This window comes from Barbus barbus, assembly GCF_936440315.1.
Source record: "Barbus barbus genome assembly, chromosome: 15".
NCBI lineage: Eukaryota > Metazoa > Chordata > Actinopteri > Cypriniformes > Cyprinidae > Barbus > Barbus barbus.
The window spans coordinates 2,062,151-2,080,549 of record NC_136743.1 but is presented as its reverse complement, the minus strand read 5'-3'; the positions used below and the strand labels follow the sequence as shown (position 1 = coordinate 2,080,549).

The window sequence follows — 18,399 nt, the reverse complement described above, 5'->3', positions numbered from 1 at the left end:
TTGTTTCCTGGTGGACTGGAAAAAAACAGAAGTGTCATATTTGAGCTTGACAGTTTGAGAAAGCTAGTCATTTGTGTGTGAAATTTCCATCAGACCATCTGTGAATGCTTTGGACATGGCATCAGAGGCTGAGACGAAATGTTAGTCAGAAATATGAAAATTACAATGTTGCCGTCTATATTTAGTGTTCGTGAAACAGTGTTGTCGCTCACCAGTGTGTTTGAAACAATGCATTACAGTGACTCCTCACCTCGGACACCTTCTCTGGTCCTCCAAACCGGTCAATCAGCTCGTCAAGAGTGTTGAGCGGCAGCTCCTTCCCCAGCTCTGCTATTTTACCCAGCAGCCTCTGCTTGAGTTCTTGTAGTTTAGCTGAAAACACACACAGGATGACTTCAGCAGAGTCTGAAATAGACCTTAATCCCTCCGGTGTAGTTTAGACGTCTAGACTGAAATTAGGTCTGATTTAATAAGTGTGTATTGTGTGATTTAATAAGTGGACACCATGGTATTGTCAAAAATGTGGGTATTTAAAAGAATATTATTATATTATTAAATGTATTGAAGACGTATTAATGGAATATAATTACAGTATTTTTATGTGATTAAGCAATAGCGATTGTGTGTTTATACTAAATGTATTTAGACTACTGTTTTAGAAGCCATATTACATTTTTACCATAATATTGAGGTGCTATATTTTATAGTTTTAACTGTGATTATCATGATCTAAATGTATGTTACTATGGAAGACCAATGGTTAAACAAACACCTCAAACAGTCAGAATGATTACATTTCACCATATAAAAATGAGAATGCAACAATTTTTACAAATATAACTGATTTTGATAATGAACATAAATCTACATCTGCATCCTAACACAAGCTACTATCAAATGTGTATTTCTAAGAGACAAAAAAAAAAGTTATATATATATATTAATATTATCAGGCAACACAAACCTGTTTCTTGATTTGAAACAATATTACTCAGAACAAATAATTTTTTTCTATTAAGATACTTATTTTGTTAAGTAAAAATGACTGGAAAAGTGTAAAGAATTCATGTTCTGACCATAAAGAATAGTTTAAAACCCCAATTAACCGTCTGTTTGAACAACTTTCACATTGGAGCAAAAATCATGCCTTTAAACTTGAAATAAAAATTTGACATTTATCGTGATAATTATCAATATCGACTGATATGAAAAAAAAATGATGGTGATAATTTTTGGCCATATCGCCCAGCCCTAGCATGAGCACATTCTTCGGAAACAGTTGCATTTCAGTCAACCTACCAGCAGGTCCATTGATGTGGTTCACGAAAATCACATCATCAGTGTCCTGTAGTGAATCAGGGGAGGAGTTAGAGTAGCTGTCAATCTCATCCGAGTCTGAGTCGGAGTCGTCGCTGATTTTAATAACCCCGCCCACTTCCACACAGTGCTTTGGAAATTTTGAAGGCCGTGCTCTGGGTTTTCCTTCAGAAGGCAAAGAATTGCTTTCAGAAAGATTCATGATGCACAAAAACCCACAGACCCGAACCCCAGAGACACAAAAATGTTTGATACAGCACAAGATGATGCGACTCACGTTTCCTCTTGTTTGCGGCGCTTTTCTCTCTTTTAGGTTTCTGTGTTGGGAAGTGTTTCTGAACTAATGACTGGAAAACACCCCTACAGGACAAGAACACACAAATCTCAATCCAGTTCACCCACAGTGACACATAACCACAGAGCAATTTATCCTTTTTCTATTGATTATTGTAAGTTTTTTTTTTTTTTTGTAGCTTTACAGAAATACTATTAAGTTTCTACATTACATTTAGGAGTAGGTTATTAGTGGTGACTATAAGGTTCTCTGGAATACTTGATTCTGATTGGTCTACTGGTGATTTGTGGGAGATTTCAGTCTTTCCCCACTGAAGAAGAAAGAAGTTGCACTAGCTGCACGTGGACTTGTGGAAATGAGGACACTCACTCAGCAGCGGAGACAAATCGGTCCAGGTGTCCGTCGTTCTCATCCAGGACCTCTCGTGTACGAGCCTCTCCAGTGGACTGCAGGCCAATCACGATGCACTGTTTGAAATGACACGGAGAGAGGGCGGAGCCACATTTAGCATAACTAGTGAAACACTTAATACAGGGTTCCCACAATGAAGTTAACCTTCCAGTCATCAGTAATTACTGGGAAGGGCTGCATGATTTGCACGGGGAAAAAGAAAGTTTGTATTTTATTTTATTTATTAATTTTTATTTATGCTTTTTAATGCCATGTCAGCAGCAAGGCTGGTTTGATGGCGAAAACTAAATTAATAACATAAGTCATACAATAAACAAGAAAATATATAAGACATTTAAAGTTAATACTATCAAAAATCTAAAATACATTTAGGTGATTTTTAACTACTTTGTTCCTGATAAAAATTGCATCTGCCATGTAAAAAGAAAATCAAATAAAAAAAAAAAGTGCCAGGTTTGCTGTACTTATTTGTTTGGCCAGAAATTGTGTGATTACATACTGATAAGACTATAAAATGGCACCAACAACAACAATAATAATATTAATAAATTATTATTATTAGTATAATATATTAAAATGACTATAAAACAACAATAATAGTCATTATTATTATTGTATAATAAATTATTATTACTAAATGTTAAAAAATAAGTATACAATAAGAAATATCACTGTTGTAATATTTATATATTACTATCGTAATATGTAATATCTTTTATAAAATAAGAAAAAAGGGAAATTTAAGAAATATATATATATTTTTTTTTATAGTACATTAAAATATAGTAATATATATTAATATATAGCAATAGTTTTTTTATAGTACAGCTATAAAATTACTAATATTATTTATGGGGTAAGGACAAGGATATCTAAAACCCAGTAAAACCTCTTCTTAACGAGCAAAAGCACAAATCTTAATCACTGACTCACCTTGCCGTGCTGCAGCTCAGTATGAGCGAGTTCAACCAGACGACGGACTTTAGCGGCGATGCACAGGTACTTAAAAAACCTCTGGTGTGACGACCAGAACTGACCCCACAGAGACTTACGGGAGGCCAGACCCAATGTATTCGCAGCTCTGGTGAACAGATCGAGAGCCTCGGCCCACTAGACAGAGAAAGAAACACTTTAACTACTGCTTAATTCATTATTTGGGACAAAGTGATTTGACACAACACAAGTGTTTCTCTCACCAGTCTAGCTGCTTTGTTGTAGACCAGTTTGAACTCTTCGTCCAGTGTAATCTCCTCTATGCGGAAAGACACGCCAGAAAAGCTCAGCTGCCGTGCGATGTACATGCCACTCACTTTCATATCCATTGCAACAATCTCCATGGCGCCAACACCCCTGGAACATGAACATGAGTAAATGTTTATGAGAGAAGATGAAGATTTTCATCAGATAAAACAGACCATTGTGATCCTGAGCATGAACTCTGACCTTTTCTCAATAGCATGAAGGAAGTCGTCAAACGTCTTAAACGGCGTTCCTAGCCCCCAGATCCCCAGTCGGCTCATGTATATCATATTCTTTGGCTCAGAAGCACCTGGAGAATGAGAATGAAGGCAGAAAACTCAGGTCTCATTAATCCTCAGAAGAGCTCAGAATGCATGAAACCAAAATGAACTATTTTTAAGGGGATTTGGCAATGGCTTCCTTTGGAAAACATCATCCAAAAAAAAACTAAACATAAAAAAAAAAAACCTTTGTAACTTAAAAAATTACCTTTAACTGAAATAAAATACAATATTTATTAATTTACTATTTATTCATATTTATTTTATTTCAGCTAGTTGTCAAGGGAATTTTTTTATTTTAATTTAGTCAAACTTGATGTACTAAGATACTTAAAACAAAAAATGTATAAAAGTATATATACATATGTAATACTAAAACCAACAAAATTAATAAAAAATAATAATTAAAATGAAAACAGAAAATATAAAAATATGCACACCAAGGCTGCATTTATTTGCTAAAAAAGTAAAAACAAATTGCAACATTGTAAAATATTGTTACAATTTTTTTTTACTATTTGAATATATTTTAAAATAATGTCAATTATTTAAAGTAATTTATTCCTGCGACAGCAAAGCTAAAAATAAAAAGCTTTAAGATTTTTTTTTTTTTTTAAATGAACAGTTTTACTCCGCAAGGATGCATTAAATTGATCAAAAGTGACAGTAAAGGAAGGCATTTATAATGTTACAAAAGTTTTCTATTTCAAATAAATGCTGTTCTTTTGAACTTTCTATTCATCAAAGAATCCTGAAAATAAAATGTATCACCGTTTCCAGACTGTTTTCAACATTGATAATAATCAGAAATGTTTCAGTAAATCAGTATATTAGAATGATTTCTGAAGATCATATGACACTGAAGACTGGAGTAATGATGCTGAAAATACAGCTGTGCATCACAGAAATAAATTACATTTTACAACATAGCCAAATAGAAAGACGTTATTTTAAATTGTAATAATATTCCACAATATTACTGTATTTTGGATCAAATAAATGCAGCCTTGGTAAGCAGAAGAGACTTCTTAAAAAAACATTAAAAACTCTTAGAAACACCCACCTGTGGCACTAGCATACACCACTCTCGCCCGGGGCAGTTTGCTCTGCAAGTCCAGGACTGCTTTACCCATCTTGGTGGAGGTCGCATTTTTAGCCTTATGGCACTCATCAAACACAATCTAAGGTTAAAGGTCAAGGGTCAACAGCACTGTTACAATAGTTTTGTTCATAGAAATGTGTCAATCTACGCATTGCGCTGATTTGTGACTGCGTGTTTTGAGTTTGAGCTCCATCAAATTGATTCTTTATCGTCTATTTTCCATCTTAAAAACAATTTTATACACTATCATTTTCGTTTCTATAACGTGTGAATATATCCCCTACAGCATTCTAAAACAAAACCAATCAGAGCGCCTTGTTATCACTAGTTTTATTTTGATTTCTCGAGTCTGCTATTAGCCCGTTAGCATCGGCAGCGTGGCTGTCGCTAATCTCGCTTACATTGCTAATACTCTGTTCACACACACATTACCATTGTTTCACTGTTACTTGCTTAAATGGCGGATTTGTGTCTACCTTTGAGTGCAGGTGAGGACACATTTGAGCTGCATTCGGTGCAGCTGGAGCTGGAGGCCGTGGAGAAGCAGATCCGCGACCTGGTGGAGAAGCAGGCCCAGCTGAGAGAGCGGAGAGCCGCGCTGGAAACATCCCGGGCTGACGCTCACAAGTCCGGGGTAAGTATACAGCATGCTGCTAACACTCCCACCTCTACTCCGTGTGTTTCTCTGCACAGACCCTGTGCACCCAGAACGCGATCTTCCCAGATGTCCTTCACTCCGGTGCCGGGACGCCACGGACCCTGGGTGCACCAGCAGCGGAAGACACGAGCCAGGCCCCGGGCGACGACCTCTCCCCCTCCGCCGCCTCCGGTCTTCGAGATCTCCACCTGGAACTGCTTCGCTCCCCTCCGTGAAACGGAACGCGACACTGTGATCGTCGGAGACTCCATCGTCCGGCACGTCCGTGCTACATTAGCTGAAGGTAAAGTGCACACTCACTGTTTCCCCGGTGCTCGTGTTCTCGATGTTTCTGCGCAGATACCCGCGATCCTGAAGGGCGACGAGCGCATGGGTGCTGTCGTGCTGCGCGCAGGGGTTAACGACACCAAGCTGCGGCAGACGGAGACACTGAAGAGGGACTTCAGGAGCCTGATCGAGACGGTACGCAGTACATCGCCCGCGACAACGATCATCGTGTCAGGACCCACGTTCCCACGTATCGACGAGGACACAAAAGGTTCAGTAGACTGTTTGCTTTAAACGAATGGTTATTGTCATGGTGTAAAGAACAGAAACTGCTCTTTGTTAATAACTGGAATCTTTTCTGGGAGCGTCCTAGGCTTTTTCGTGCTGATGGCCTGCACCCCAGCAGAGTCGGAGCGGAATGCAACATCTCCAGGACGCTATGCTCCATCTGACTAGTAAGCCAATTCTCAAATAACTACTATGATGACTTTTGTTCTGCCCACTTAAAAGATAGAAGTACTTGCGTTGTCCAATCTATACAGACTGTGTCTGTTCCCCGAATAGCGAGGTCAAAATATAAATTTAATGCAGGATCTAGAAAACATCTGATCGTGATTAAACCAGAAAAACGGAAAATAAATTAACAAAAACAATTGAGCTTGGGCTCCTAAATATTAGATCACTCGCACCCAAAGCAGTTATTGTAAATGAAATGATCACAGATAATAAATTTGATGTACTCTGCCTGACTGAAACCTGGCTTAAACCAAATGAATATTTTGGTCTAAATGAGTCTACTCCACCAAGCTACTGTTATAAACATGAGCCCCGTCAGACTGGTCGTGGCAGCGGTGTTGCAACTATAGTGATATTCTCGATGTTACTCAGAAAACAGGATACAGGAGGTTTAACGCATTCGAAATACTTCTGCTTAATGTTATACTGTTAGATATGCAGAAGAAATCTCTCCTATCTCTTGCTCTGGCTACTGTGTATAGACCGCCAGGGCCATATACAGATTTCCTAAAAGAATTTGCAGATTTCCTCTCAGATCTATTGGTTAATGTTGATAAAGTGCTAATTGTCGGAGATTTTAACGTTCACGTTGATGATACAAATTATATAACTTGCGTTTACTGACCTAATAAACTCTTTTGGAGTCAAGCAAAACATCACCGGGCCCACTCATCGTTTTAATTATATGCTAGATTTAATTATATCGCATGGAATTGATCTTACCGATATAGATATCGTACTTCAAAATGATGATGTTACTGATCATTTCCCTGTATTGTGCATGCTGCCTATTACTGATATTAATTATATGGCTCCGCGTTATCGTCCGAGCAGAACTATTGTTCCAGCCACCAAAGACAGATTCACAAATAACCTGCCTGATTTATCTCAACTGCTCTGTGTACCGGTAAATACACATGAACTAGACGAAATGACTAGCAACATGGGCACTATCTTCTCTAATACATTAGAAGCTGTTGCCCCCCTCAAATTGAAAAAGGTTAGAGAAAAACGTACTGCGCCCTGGTACAACAGTTACACCCATTCTCTCAAGAAAGAAACTCGTAATCTTGAGCGCAAATGGAGAAAAACTAACTTGGAAGTTTTTAGAATTGCGTGGAAAAACAGTATGTCCAGCTATAGACAGGCTCTAAAAGCTGCCAGGGCAGAGCATATCCGCAAAATCATAGATAATAACCAAAACAATCCAAGGTTCTTATTTAGCACAGTGGCTAGACTAACAAATAAACACACGCCACCTGATCTAAATATTCCCTCACAGTTTAATAGTAATGACTTTATGAATTTCTTTACTGATAAAATAGATAACAATATCAAATGTATATTCTACTGCATCTAGTATTTCAGCTTCATTCATCGCACCCAAAGAAAAACTGCAGTGCTTTACAACTATAGGACAGGAAGAGCTAAATAAACTTATCAGTGCATCTAAACCAACAACATGTTTATTAGATCCTGTACCTATTAAACTACTGAAAGAGTTGTTACCTGTAGCAGATGAACCGCTTCTCAATATTATTAAGTCATCGTTATCTTTAGGTCACGTCCCAAAACCATTCAAGCTGGCGGTTATTAAGCCTCTTATTAAGAAACCACAACTAGATTCTAATGAACTGGCAAATTACAGACCCATTTCAAATCTACCGTTTATGTCTAAAATTTTAGAAAAAGTTGTGTCTGCTCAATTGTGTTCCTAAAAAATGATATCTATGAAGAATTTCAGTCAGGTTTCAGGCCTCACCATGGCACAGAAACTGCACTTGTTAAAATTACAAATGACTTACTTCTTGCTTCAGGTCAAGGCTGCATCTCATTGCTAGTATTACTTGATCTTAGTGCTGCGTTCGACACTATAGACCATGATATACTCATAGATCGATTACAAAACTATACTGGTATTCAAAGCCAGGCTTTAAGATGGTTTAGATCCTACCTGTCTGATCGCTACCACTTTGTTCATTTAAATGGGGAGTCATCTCAATTATCACCAGTAAAGTATGGAGTACCACAAGGATCTGTCCTAGGTCCTCTGCTATTTTCAATATACATGTTGTCCCTTGGTAATATTATTAGAAAATATGGGATTAGTTTTCATTGTTATGCTGATGATACTCAACTATATATCTCAACAAGACCAGATGAAACTTCTAAACTATCTAAGCTAATAGATTGTGTAAAAAGTGTAAAAGATTGGATGACCAATAATTTCCTCCTATTAAATTCAGATAAGACAGAGATATTACTTATTGGACCAAAAAAACAGTACACAAAATATCTTGGATTACAATTTGCGACTAGACGGATATACGGTTACGTCCTCTAAAGTCAAAAATCTGGGTGTTATATTAGACAGCAACTTGTCCTTTGAAAATCATATTTCCCATGTTACAAAAACAGCATTCTTCCATCTTAGAAACATTGCCAAGCTTCGAAACATGCTACCTGTTTCTGATGCAGAAAAGCTAGTTCATGCATTCGTGACCTCTAGACTGGACTATTGTAATGCACTGCTAGCTGGTTGTCCTGCATCTTCAATAAACAAGCTACAGATAGTCCAAAATGCAGTGGCTAGAGTTCTTACCAGGTCAAGAAAATATGATCATATTACCCCAATTTTACAGTCTCTGCACTGGCTACCTATTAAGTTCCGTATCATTTACAAAATCTTATTACTTGCCTATAAGGCCCTAAATGGTTTAGCTCCTGCGTACCTAACTTGTCTTCTACCACGCTACAGTCCAACCCACTCCCTAAGGTCGCAAAACTCTGGATTTTGGTAGTACCTAGGATGGCAAAGTCCACTAAAGGAGGTAGAGCTTTTTCACATTTGGCTCCCAAACTCTGGAATAGCCTTCCTGATAACGTTCGGGGTTCAGACACACTTTCTCTGTTTAAATCTAGATTAAAGACACATCTCTTTAGCCAATCATTCAAATAATGCATCTTATAATCTTGTACTGCAGTTATATCTGATCAAATGTACATTATTATTATTCTTTAGCTTGGGTTGAACAAATCATTTTTGCTTAGATGGAACAACAGCTACGCTAATATGTCTCTATTTGTTTCTCTGTTTCTAGGAATTACAGAAGCTTCAGTCTGGATTCAACCCTTAAATGATCTGAGATGACCGAACACCTGAGAAAAGATGATGCCAACCCCTCAGAGGATGCCAACGCTCAGACAACATACAGAATTACCAAATTTTGCCATAACTTAAATATATTAAGGTTCTGCAATATATAAATATATTGTGGAAACTTAATTTCCTGTAGAGCTGCTTTGCAACGATTTGTATCGTAAAAAGCTCTATACAAATAAACTTGAACATATTAAGAGTAATTAGCATTCAGCAACTTGAGGCGCTCTGATGAATAACAGTGTGCACTATGATGCTCCACAGAGGTTAACCAATCATAACGGAGATCATTTGCATATTGTGTTATACATAAGTCTTGAAGGTACATGTTTTTAAAATGTTTTTAAATGACATAATTAATATGCATTTTTTTGTGTGTTGCTGCTGTATGTGTATGTATACTGCTGTCTACATAAAGAATTGCCTTTTTAAGGACAATAAAGTTAACCTACCTACAGAAGCAAAAACAACAAGCAACCTTGTAATTTCCAGTAACAACCTAAAGTCAATACTTTCTAAAAGATGCATGCATGCACAATCTGCAATGCTGGAAGTGAAGGATACGACTCCGTCAAAGTTGGGTTTGCACCAGTCCAGGATCTGTTTGAGTCTGGTGCGGTGCTGCCCGCCGGCCTGGCTCTCTCCAATCAGCGCTGAGTATGTGGCGAATAAAACTCCCTCTGAGGTAGCTGTATCTCCGTATTTAATCTGCATGAAAGAGGAAAACCAGACATAGACATTTAATGAAAATAAATGAAAGCTAACTAGAAATATTTAAGAAATACACAAAATAATAATAAAAAAAAAAAATTAACAAAAGCAAATAAAATTACTAAAACTAAATTAAAATGAAAACTGAAAAATAAATCATTATAGTTACAGTTATACCTAATTAACTATGATTATAGTTATATAATTAAAGTTAATGGTCACCCAAAATGCAGGTAAACTAATAAAAATATTTTTTCACTATTCTCCTGTATTTGTATCCTGCTACTATTGTAAAAGTTTTTTTTTTTTTGTAAAATTAAAAAAACTAATCTTAATATTTTAAAAAATAAATACTAAAAAAATTATTAATTATATGTTTTCATCAACTCACAAAACCCATTTAGATCCATCACGTTTGTAAAGTCCAGATCTAATATGTACAATACAGATGAAAAAAAAAAGCAGTGACAAGTTAGTTCTCAAACCTTATTTAAAGCAAACACAGGGATGTTGGGAGCGTCTATGTCTTTGAGATCTCTCTCAGCATCGTACTTCAGGTCATTTGACACGCTGAACCTAAAACAGAGCAGATTCCCAGAAAAAGATCCCACTCTTAGATGAACAGTCAGATGAGTTTGACTGAACGTGAGCGTTAGAGATGCATGCAGGTGTTTACCACAGAGCTCTCTTCCGTCCCTTTAAGAAATTCTCCAGTATGATTCCGGCCACAGTGCGGCCCTTCCCGACGCCGGCTCCGTCTCCGATCAGAAACCCCGCCCGCTGACCGTTCTGAAGAATCACCTCGTGTTGCTGAAGAAAAGTAAAGTCGTGACGTATTGTCAAGTATGGTGACCCATACTCGAAATTGGTGTTCTGCGTTTAACCCATCCAAGTGCACACACACAGCAGTGAGTAGTGAACAAATGCACACACACACACACACACACACACCGTGAACACACACCCGCAGCCATGCTGCGGCGCCCGGGGAGCAGTTGGGGGTTCAGTGCCTTGCTCAAGGGCACCTCAGTCGTGGTATTGAGGGTGGAGAGAGCGCTGGACATTCACTCCCCCCACCTACAATCCCTGCCGGCCGAGGACTCGAACCCGCAACCTTTCGATTACGAGTCCGACTCTCTAACCATTAGGCCACGACTTCCCCACAAAGGAGATTTTATTAATTCTAGGGCTGGACTTTTTTCGATAAACATGATAATCAGAACCAAAACAGATGTTTTTAGCAGGTACGAGCTGAAATGGCGCAGCTCTATTCTGGAAAGGGGGTGGGAGCAGCAGCTCATTTGAATTTAAAGAAACAGGCACAAAAATCAGAGTGTTTCTGCTTCCACTCAAAATAGGCATTTTCAAAATGATATAATAAATGTATCTGTGGGGTATTTTGAGCTGAAACCTCACAGACACATTCCGGGGACACCAGAGACTTATATTACATAGTCAAAAGTGGCATAATATGCCTCCTTTAACATTTACATCATCATGTTGACAACTGTGCTGCACTTGGAGTAGAATTTTTTTAACTAGAGGGTTAATAAAGTAAAAGTTACTTGAATCATGTTGTAGCTACATTTTCAAGTTGACTAGTTAAAAATCGTAAAAAAAAAAAAACAATTCCATATCGCCCAGCTCTAATACATTCACACTAAACTCATCTGTGAGAGGAAAGAGAAGAGCAGAGAGAGTAAGAGTACCTGGCAGGCGTAGATGATAGCCTCCAGCTGCAGGGCAGACAACAGGCCGGAGTTAATGCTGCAGTCTGGAATGGACAGTGTGTAGGTGATGTCAGGAGGAGGAACGCTGGACAGTGTGTTGGTCTCCACCACGATATCAGGATGAGAGATTCCTATAGTAGCTGCACACATGTGAACAGAGCATTGATTTGCCACCGGAAGCACCACAAACTGTGACATCAAGTTGAGTTTGTGCTATACATAATTCAATTTCATTCAATTTAAATGTTTTTATTTTAAGACCTGTGCAAATAAAATTATGCATAATTTATGACTTTTAATTATAAACAAGTCCAAAATACTCATGACCTCTTATTTTGAAATGTTTGTGTGTCGCTACTTCCAGCTGCTCATTCAAAAAGATAAAATATGGACTCTTTCAAGCATCTACAACATATTACACTATAAAGACTATAAAGTAAATGTTGTCATTATCCATTAACAGTAGATCATAAGCAATTGTTTGTCATAAATGCATGGTATTAATTGATTGCGGGCCTATATAATGTGAAACAGCACCGCGTTTTGACTTCGAACGTGCATCGCTTGGACTAATTTAATTAAATTGTTGCTTTCGAAGTTTAATAATTGCATCAGACTGTATCATAACTACTGTTATTCCATTCCTAAATTAAAGCCCTCTTAAAATGATAATTAGGACTTTTGCTAGACCATTTAAAATATTTATGACCTTTAAAATATTATAATATAGCATTTAAAATACTTTTAAATTTGAGAAAACTAAATGTAAGACTTTTTAAGCACTTGCAAGGATCATACACTCACTACAACATGTTATAACTGTGATATAAAAATACATATTTCAGGGTTTCTACACATTTTCCATTTCAAACTTTCATACTTCTCCACACTCAAATTTCCAAACCTCTCAGTAGATTTTCAGACCATATTTAAGATAAATGGTTCATGGAGCATTATTTTCAGCTTTATATTTGGTAAATAGTACGGTCATCTGTAAATATTTTTATTTTCTCAGGGGGTTTTTTCATCGATTTTCTTGAAATAACACAGAGTCCTTAAAATAAAACTTTTACATGCACACAAGAAACTTTTTTGCGCCCTCAAGAAGCTATTCACATGTGCATGGGAATGTTTTGCATATTTGCACATTACAATTTCTAGTTTTATATAACCTAATTCCTTTGTGCATCACTGTTATCTTACTATGAATAAAACGACAGCATGGATGCACATGAATTAACAGATCTACCTGCTCAAAATGTTGCTTTTCTTTACGGTAGTACCCCTAATATCAAGATGCTGATGCTTAAAATTTGCCAAGTTCAAGGGTCTATAAAAAAAAAGACTGGTACTGTAAAAACAAATGTGTTTAGATTTGGCTTTCATTGGGGCAATATGGCATATTTCAAGGCCTTAGGTCTCTTTAATGCATAGTCTGTGGCAGCCAAGAAACCACACCTTGAAATGGGCTGATTGCACAACAGGTGTCTCTGTGTACATTGTCCTATATGATGAGTTTTTTTGTTTTTTTTTGCAAAGGCCCTATTTTTTTATTTTTGCAAAGATCCTTGAGGAAATGTAATATGGTGCTAAACCCAAAATGCTTCTAACCTGCATTTTGCATAAAAAGTGCACAATGAATTCATTCATTCATTCGGCGATCACTAAAGAATCACTAAATAGTTGCCATGAAACCCCACTTCTTGTACGATAAATTTATTTTCATAAAATTCTTAATATTATCCTTATATTATTAAAAACTAAATAGGGGCAACAGTCTGGAAACACAAATATTTTTCCATACTCTGCTTTCTTTTTTCCATACTTTTCCAAATCCCTTAGGAACCCTGATATCTGGCTCATATTGCCCACTCATGTACTGTAGATTAATATAATACAGCATGTCTATTTACATTTGGATGGCTTGTATTCGGCGTATGTGTCCGCGTGCCCCATCTCCTCCGTCTCTTCCTCATCTGCCTCCTCCTCTTCCTCCAGTGGCGGCGGCGGCGGAGGCGGAGGAGCAGCAGCCTGTGGAAATGAAGGAAAGGTGCAGAAAACAAAAGATGATGAAATGTAGTGAAACAGAGGACAGAGTATTAGAGAGAAAAGGAGAGGATCTACCTTAAATCCTGTGACTGATGCAGCCAGGAGAGCGCTATAATCATTCAACCCAGCAGGAAACGCGCTCAGGTTCTGCTGAAGAACACAGATACAGAGATGTTGAACACTCATATGGAATTACACAAGAGAAAGCAGACTCTACATGCTAATAATATCGACTGCACGTATAAAGTTTACTGGTGATGAGTATTAAAAGGATAATCCATAATTTACTCAACCTCAAGTTCAACTTGCATGACTTACTTTCTTCTTTCGAACACAAAAGATATTTTGAAGAATGTTTTGGTAACCAAACAGTTGATGGCACCCACTGACTTCCATTGTATGGAAAAAAAAATACCATGGAAGCCAACGGCTATTGTTTTGGAACAACTTGAGGGTAAGTAAATGATGACAGAATTTAAATTTTTGGATGAACTACCCCCAAAAGACCAAAAAACAACAACAAGAAAAACAGCAACTATAATATTATTATAAATATATATTTTTAATTTCATTATTTAAATTAGAAAATATAAATATTATAATACAAAAATACATAAATATTAAGATTGTACTGTAAAATGATTTATTTTTTAATAATAATAATAATAATAATTTATTTTATTGTAGCAGAAAATAGCTAATATTTATTGGATGTATACATTGCTTTCAAACTTGAAACCATAGAGCTTTTATTTTGGCAGAAAACTTTTCTCTGATTTATGCAATTAAACTGAGTCATTGCAGCCAAAATTGCAGCAGCCAAGGCGAGCTGACTGACGTTATCACGCTGCTCTTTGCAGAATTACCGGACTTGCGTCGTTCCATCCGCAGGAGTTCACACTCCTGAGTCTAACTCTTGAAGTCTGAACTACCGAGGATGCAAGTCCGAAATTTGCGTACTTGGTATTAAGAAACACGCGTAGACCTAACATTACGTCACCAGACTATTTGCCTAATCTTCTCGGTACTTTAGACCGCGATGGAAACGCAGACAGCAACAGGTCTGGGGGAAAAAAAGTTCCTGGGACATATTATTCCAGGTAATGCTAGTGGCTTTTTCCCAGGGAAAACAAGAGCTGATAAAATGTAAAACTGTAACTTGAATGCAATGCAAGTCGCTTTGGATAAAAGCGTCTGCTAAATGCATAAATGTAAAAGTAATTTCAGTGGAAAAGCGGCTTATGTTTCACAGAACTAATCGTTGCCTGGGTTGTGTAGGCTACGTGGGGTGGATCGATCAAAATAGGGACGAGACCCTTTTGGGGTAGGGGTATGTTTGTTTAGGTGATTTCAAATATCAACATTGGCTTCCAGAAATTGCTTACCCTGCCTTTAAGAAATAAAGTTTGTAGCAATGATATCTTGCCATTTTGACAGAGCAAAATTATACAGTAAACTTCAAGTCGGGCTTAAGCTACAGAACGGCTTGAGTCAGAATCCTTCAACAATTGAATGAAAGCCCATTCCAGATACTGTAATCTCCTATTTTGCTGACATTACAGCCTCTACCGGAAGGATCCTTCAAATCTGCACTATAAAAATCATCTCTGGCAGTCAAAAGACTATGAAATTGCTTTGCATTATTCTAGTACAGACTCATATTGTCCTCTTACGGTTGCAATTTCTAAGACTGTATCACTTCTTCGAGAGTAGAATATAAAAATACATTTTTATAATTTAGAGTCAAAGTGTACAATATATATTTTCTTTTCCCATACAGTGAAATTATTGCAATGGCTGGATGTGTTTCAGTCTGCAGTAAGGATGCTTTGCTGTCACGTATGACACATACAGGTGTTCTCAATGCTGGCCGAAATCAGGGTAATCAGCAAAAATCCAGCTGGATCATTTGGATTACATTTAAGCTGTTTACGCCGATACAGGAAACTGGGTTAACGTGAACACAAGCTTTGGTGGCTTATTAAACATAATAGGTTTAAAAACGTGCATGCAAACATCTGTGGAACCACTGAAAATGGTAAATATCTGAGAGAAAAGTAGTGCATGAATACCTGTCTCTGACTGTGTCCAGGTATATCCCAGCACATGGGTGCCGCAGGGCCCTCGGTGGGTAACTGTGCCAGGCCATCGACGGCAAATCCAGAAGGGTCTGGATACTCCGACAGAGAATCAGATGGCGAGGAGAACAGCGATTGGTTGGACAGATCATCTATGCATGGCAGATCCTAAAAATAAGCACCAAAAAAAACATGTTCAGAAGTTGACAATTCAGTCACTAATATCACTTTACTGAAATACACAGTTTTAGTTTGCCAAATTTTGTGTCTAAATGTGTATTTATACATCCTTCAGAGGAAAACAAAAGAAAACATTTGAATAAATCTACTGTTCACCAAGGTTATTTTAGTTACCTAAAACTAAAACCATAATATTTTTGTTCCTTGAAATAAAATAAAAATTAACTCAAATGAAAAAATATTTTTAAAACTTATTTTATTTCTGCTAGTTGCAAAGGCAATATTTAACATCTTCATTTAGTTTAACTTGAAGTACTAAAACAGAAACCAATTCATAAAATCTATATAGAGAGAGATAAAAAAAATCTAAAAATTTAAATAATTTAATAAATTTAAATTACAAACAAATACTAAAATAACAAAAACATACAAAACAACTCTCTTTCCTATGCAATTACAATAAATGGGGCCACAATTCTTTAAAAAAAGAAAAAAGAAAAAAAAAAGGCATATGGGTTTTACATGAGGGTGAGTAAATGACAATTCCGTTAAAAGCTGTGATACTCAAGACTGGAGCTCATAAAATCATCTGATATATGATGTGCGTCTGTGGTTCTCGACACAGCAGCTGTGGACTCGACACATTACTTCAGACATGGCCAATGTCCAAAAACATTCACTGTAAATCTATCAAGAGATGGTTTTCATTCCTGGAATCTTAAAACAGTACTCCTGATCACACTTGAGGAGATAAGCTCCTGTTATTCCTATGAGAGATGAAATATTGAAATCTAGACACCGCTAAAGCGAAGCCACACATCTATGTTTAGGGGTTAAATGCAATTGCTTAATGCACCTTTAAAGTAGCTTGCACAGAAAAAAAAAACCTTACTATAACAACCAGACCTGATGGTAAAGAAAAAGTTTTTTACCACTAATTATAATCTTTCAATTAATCAATCAATCAATAATAATCTTTCAGCTACAGTAGAAAGCTATAAGGATTGTATCTCAACCCAACTATTATGAATAAACCAACTTATTAATCATTCAATTATATTCTTTAAAATGTCATGATCTGGTTGATTTCAAACTCTCACATGCAAGTATCAAGCACATAATAACTTACTTGCCAAATGTATTCACAGGCTGTTTGAAAGGAGAGAGTCTGTATAAACTCAATGCATAAGGCAAGGAAAAATATATTTAAAAGAAAATATATATATAAAAAAAGATGTATATCTGTCAATGGGGAGAAATAACTGTAGTAATGAATTAAAAATATGTAGTTCACATTTAAAAAAAAAATGAGGTTAGAAATATATAACTCAACATTAATAATGTGTACAAATACTTGAAAAAGTTTACTAATTTATTTTAAGTTAATTTAAGGTGAAATTATTTTGTTTTGTTTTTGTGTGTTTTGTACGGATTAAATTTAGTAATGGAAGTGACACATATTATGAAAAAGGGCAGGTAAATTATGCAAAGTATTCAGCTTACATCTTTTTTGGTTAATATGTAAAATTATGCATATTTATGGAATTATGCATAAGGACTGAAATAAAACAAAAATCTTGATTATTCTGACAGTGCAAACATCAATTATACAGTAAACTTCAGGCTTAAGCTACAGAACAGCTAGAGTCCTTCACAAACCCAGAATCCTTCAACAATCCAATGAAAGCCCATTCCAGATACTGTAATCTCCTATTCGCAGAAGTTATGGCCTCTTAAAAGTGCTCTACTGGATGGATCTCTCAATTGTGAGCTATAAAACTGATCTGAGGCTCTCAATAGATGATGAAATTGCTTGTATTATTCTGGAAACGACTCTGTTTCCAATGGCAAGTTGTGTAATTTTATCATTTGCGAGAGTGAAACCGGGTAATTTAGCAGAGATAAAGCAGGGTCAGGACTGAATGACGGGACAATAGCAGTAAATTCTGTTGGACAGGAAGGAATGAGGATCAGGGCACGAGGAGAGAGGTCAGAAATGTCCAAACACATCAGGAACTCAAATCTGCAGAACAAGATGCTGAAATACAGGAAGCAAACTCACAGCAGTAGCGGGATCACACACTGTTTCTATACTGTGATTTATCATCCTAACTCACACTACAACAGCTGAAGACTTTCTGCACTGGAAGGGAAGCTGCAAATCACCTCATAATGTTTACTAATAAGGAACCAATCAGCTGTGAACTCAAGGATCCTACAGTATTTTCAAAGCAATCACATTAGTATAAAAACTCCCTTTGCATGGGCTTTTTCAGAAAGCATATGATTATTCAAAAACACCACAATCTGACTTTAATATAACGATCAGAAGTTATTTAAATAAAAAAATTAAAATGATAGCAAATGTATGGCATTTGTAAAATATTTTATAACTATATGTTCTT

At 36.6% G+C, this 18,399-nt stretch overlaps 1 protein-coding gene across 1 annotated transcript in view; it reads right to left on the bottom strand.

Annotated features, from left to right (window-relative positions):
* LOC306881810 (protein strawberry notch homolog 2-like) overlaps positions 1-18,399 on the bottom strand; it is a 41,486-nt gene that overhangs the window by 16,404 nt on the left and 6,683 nt on the right. The window contains exons 5-19 of the mRNA XM_079436095.1: positions 15,809-15,982; positions 13,812-13,886; positions 13,601-13,718; positions 11,667-11,827; positions 10,634-10,767; positions 10,443-10,533; positions 9,811-9,954; positions 4,607-4,724; positions 3,467-3,572; positions 3,220-3,373; positions 2,957-3,133; positions 1,982-2,079; positions 1,595-1,677; positions 1,300-1,482; positions 251-372 (exon numbers count right to left, since the gene is read on the bottom strand). Of these exons, the coding sequence (XP_079292221.1) occupies positions 251-372; positions 1,300-1,482; positions 1,595-1,677; positions 1,982-2,079; positions 2,957-3,133; positions 3,220-3,373; positions 3,467-3,572; positions 4,607-4,724; positions 9,811-9,954; positions 10,443-10,533; positions 10,634-10,767; positions 11,667-11,827; positions 13,601-13,718; positions 13,812-13,886; positions 15,809-15,982 (1,938 nt within the window). The remainder of the gene's footprint in view (positions 1-250; positions 373-1,299; positions 1,483-1,594; positions 1,678-1,981; positions 2,080-2,956; positions 3,134-3,219; positions 3,374-3,466; positions 3,573-4,606; positions 4,725-9,810; positions 9,955-10,442; positions 10,534-10,633; positions 10,768-11,666; positions 11,828-13,600; positions 13,719-13,811; positions 13,887-15,808; positions 15,983-18,399) is intronic.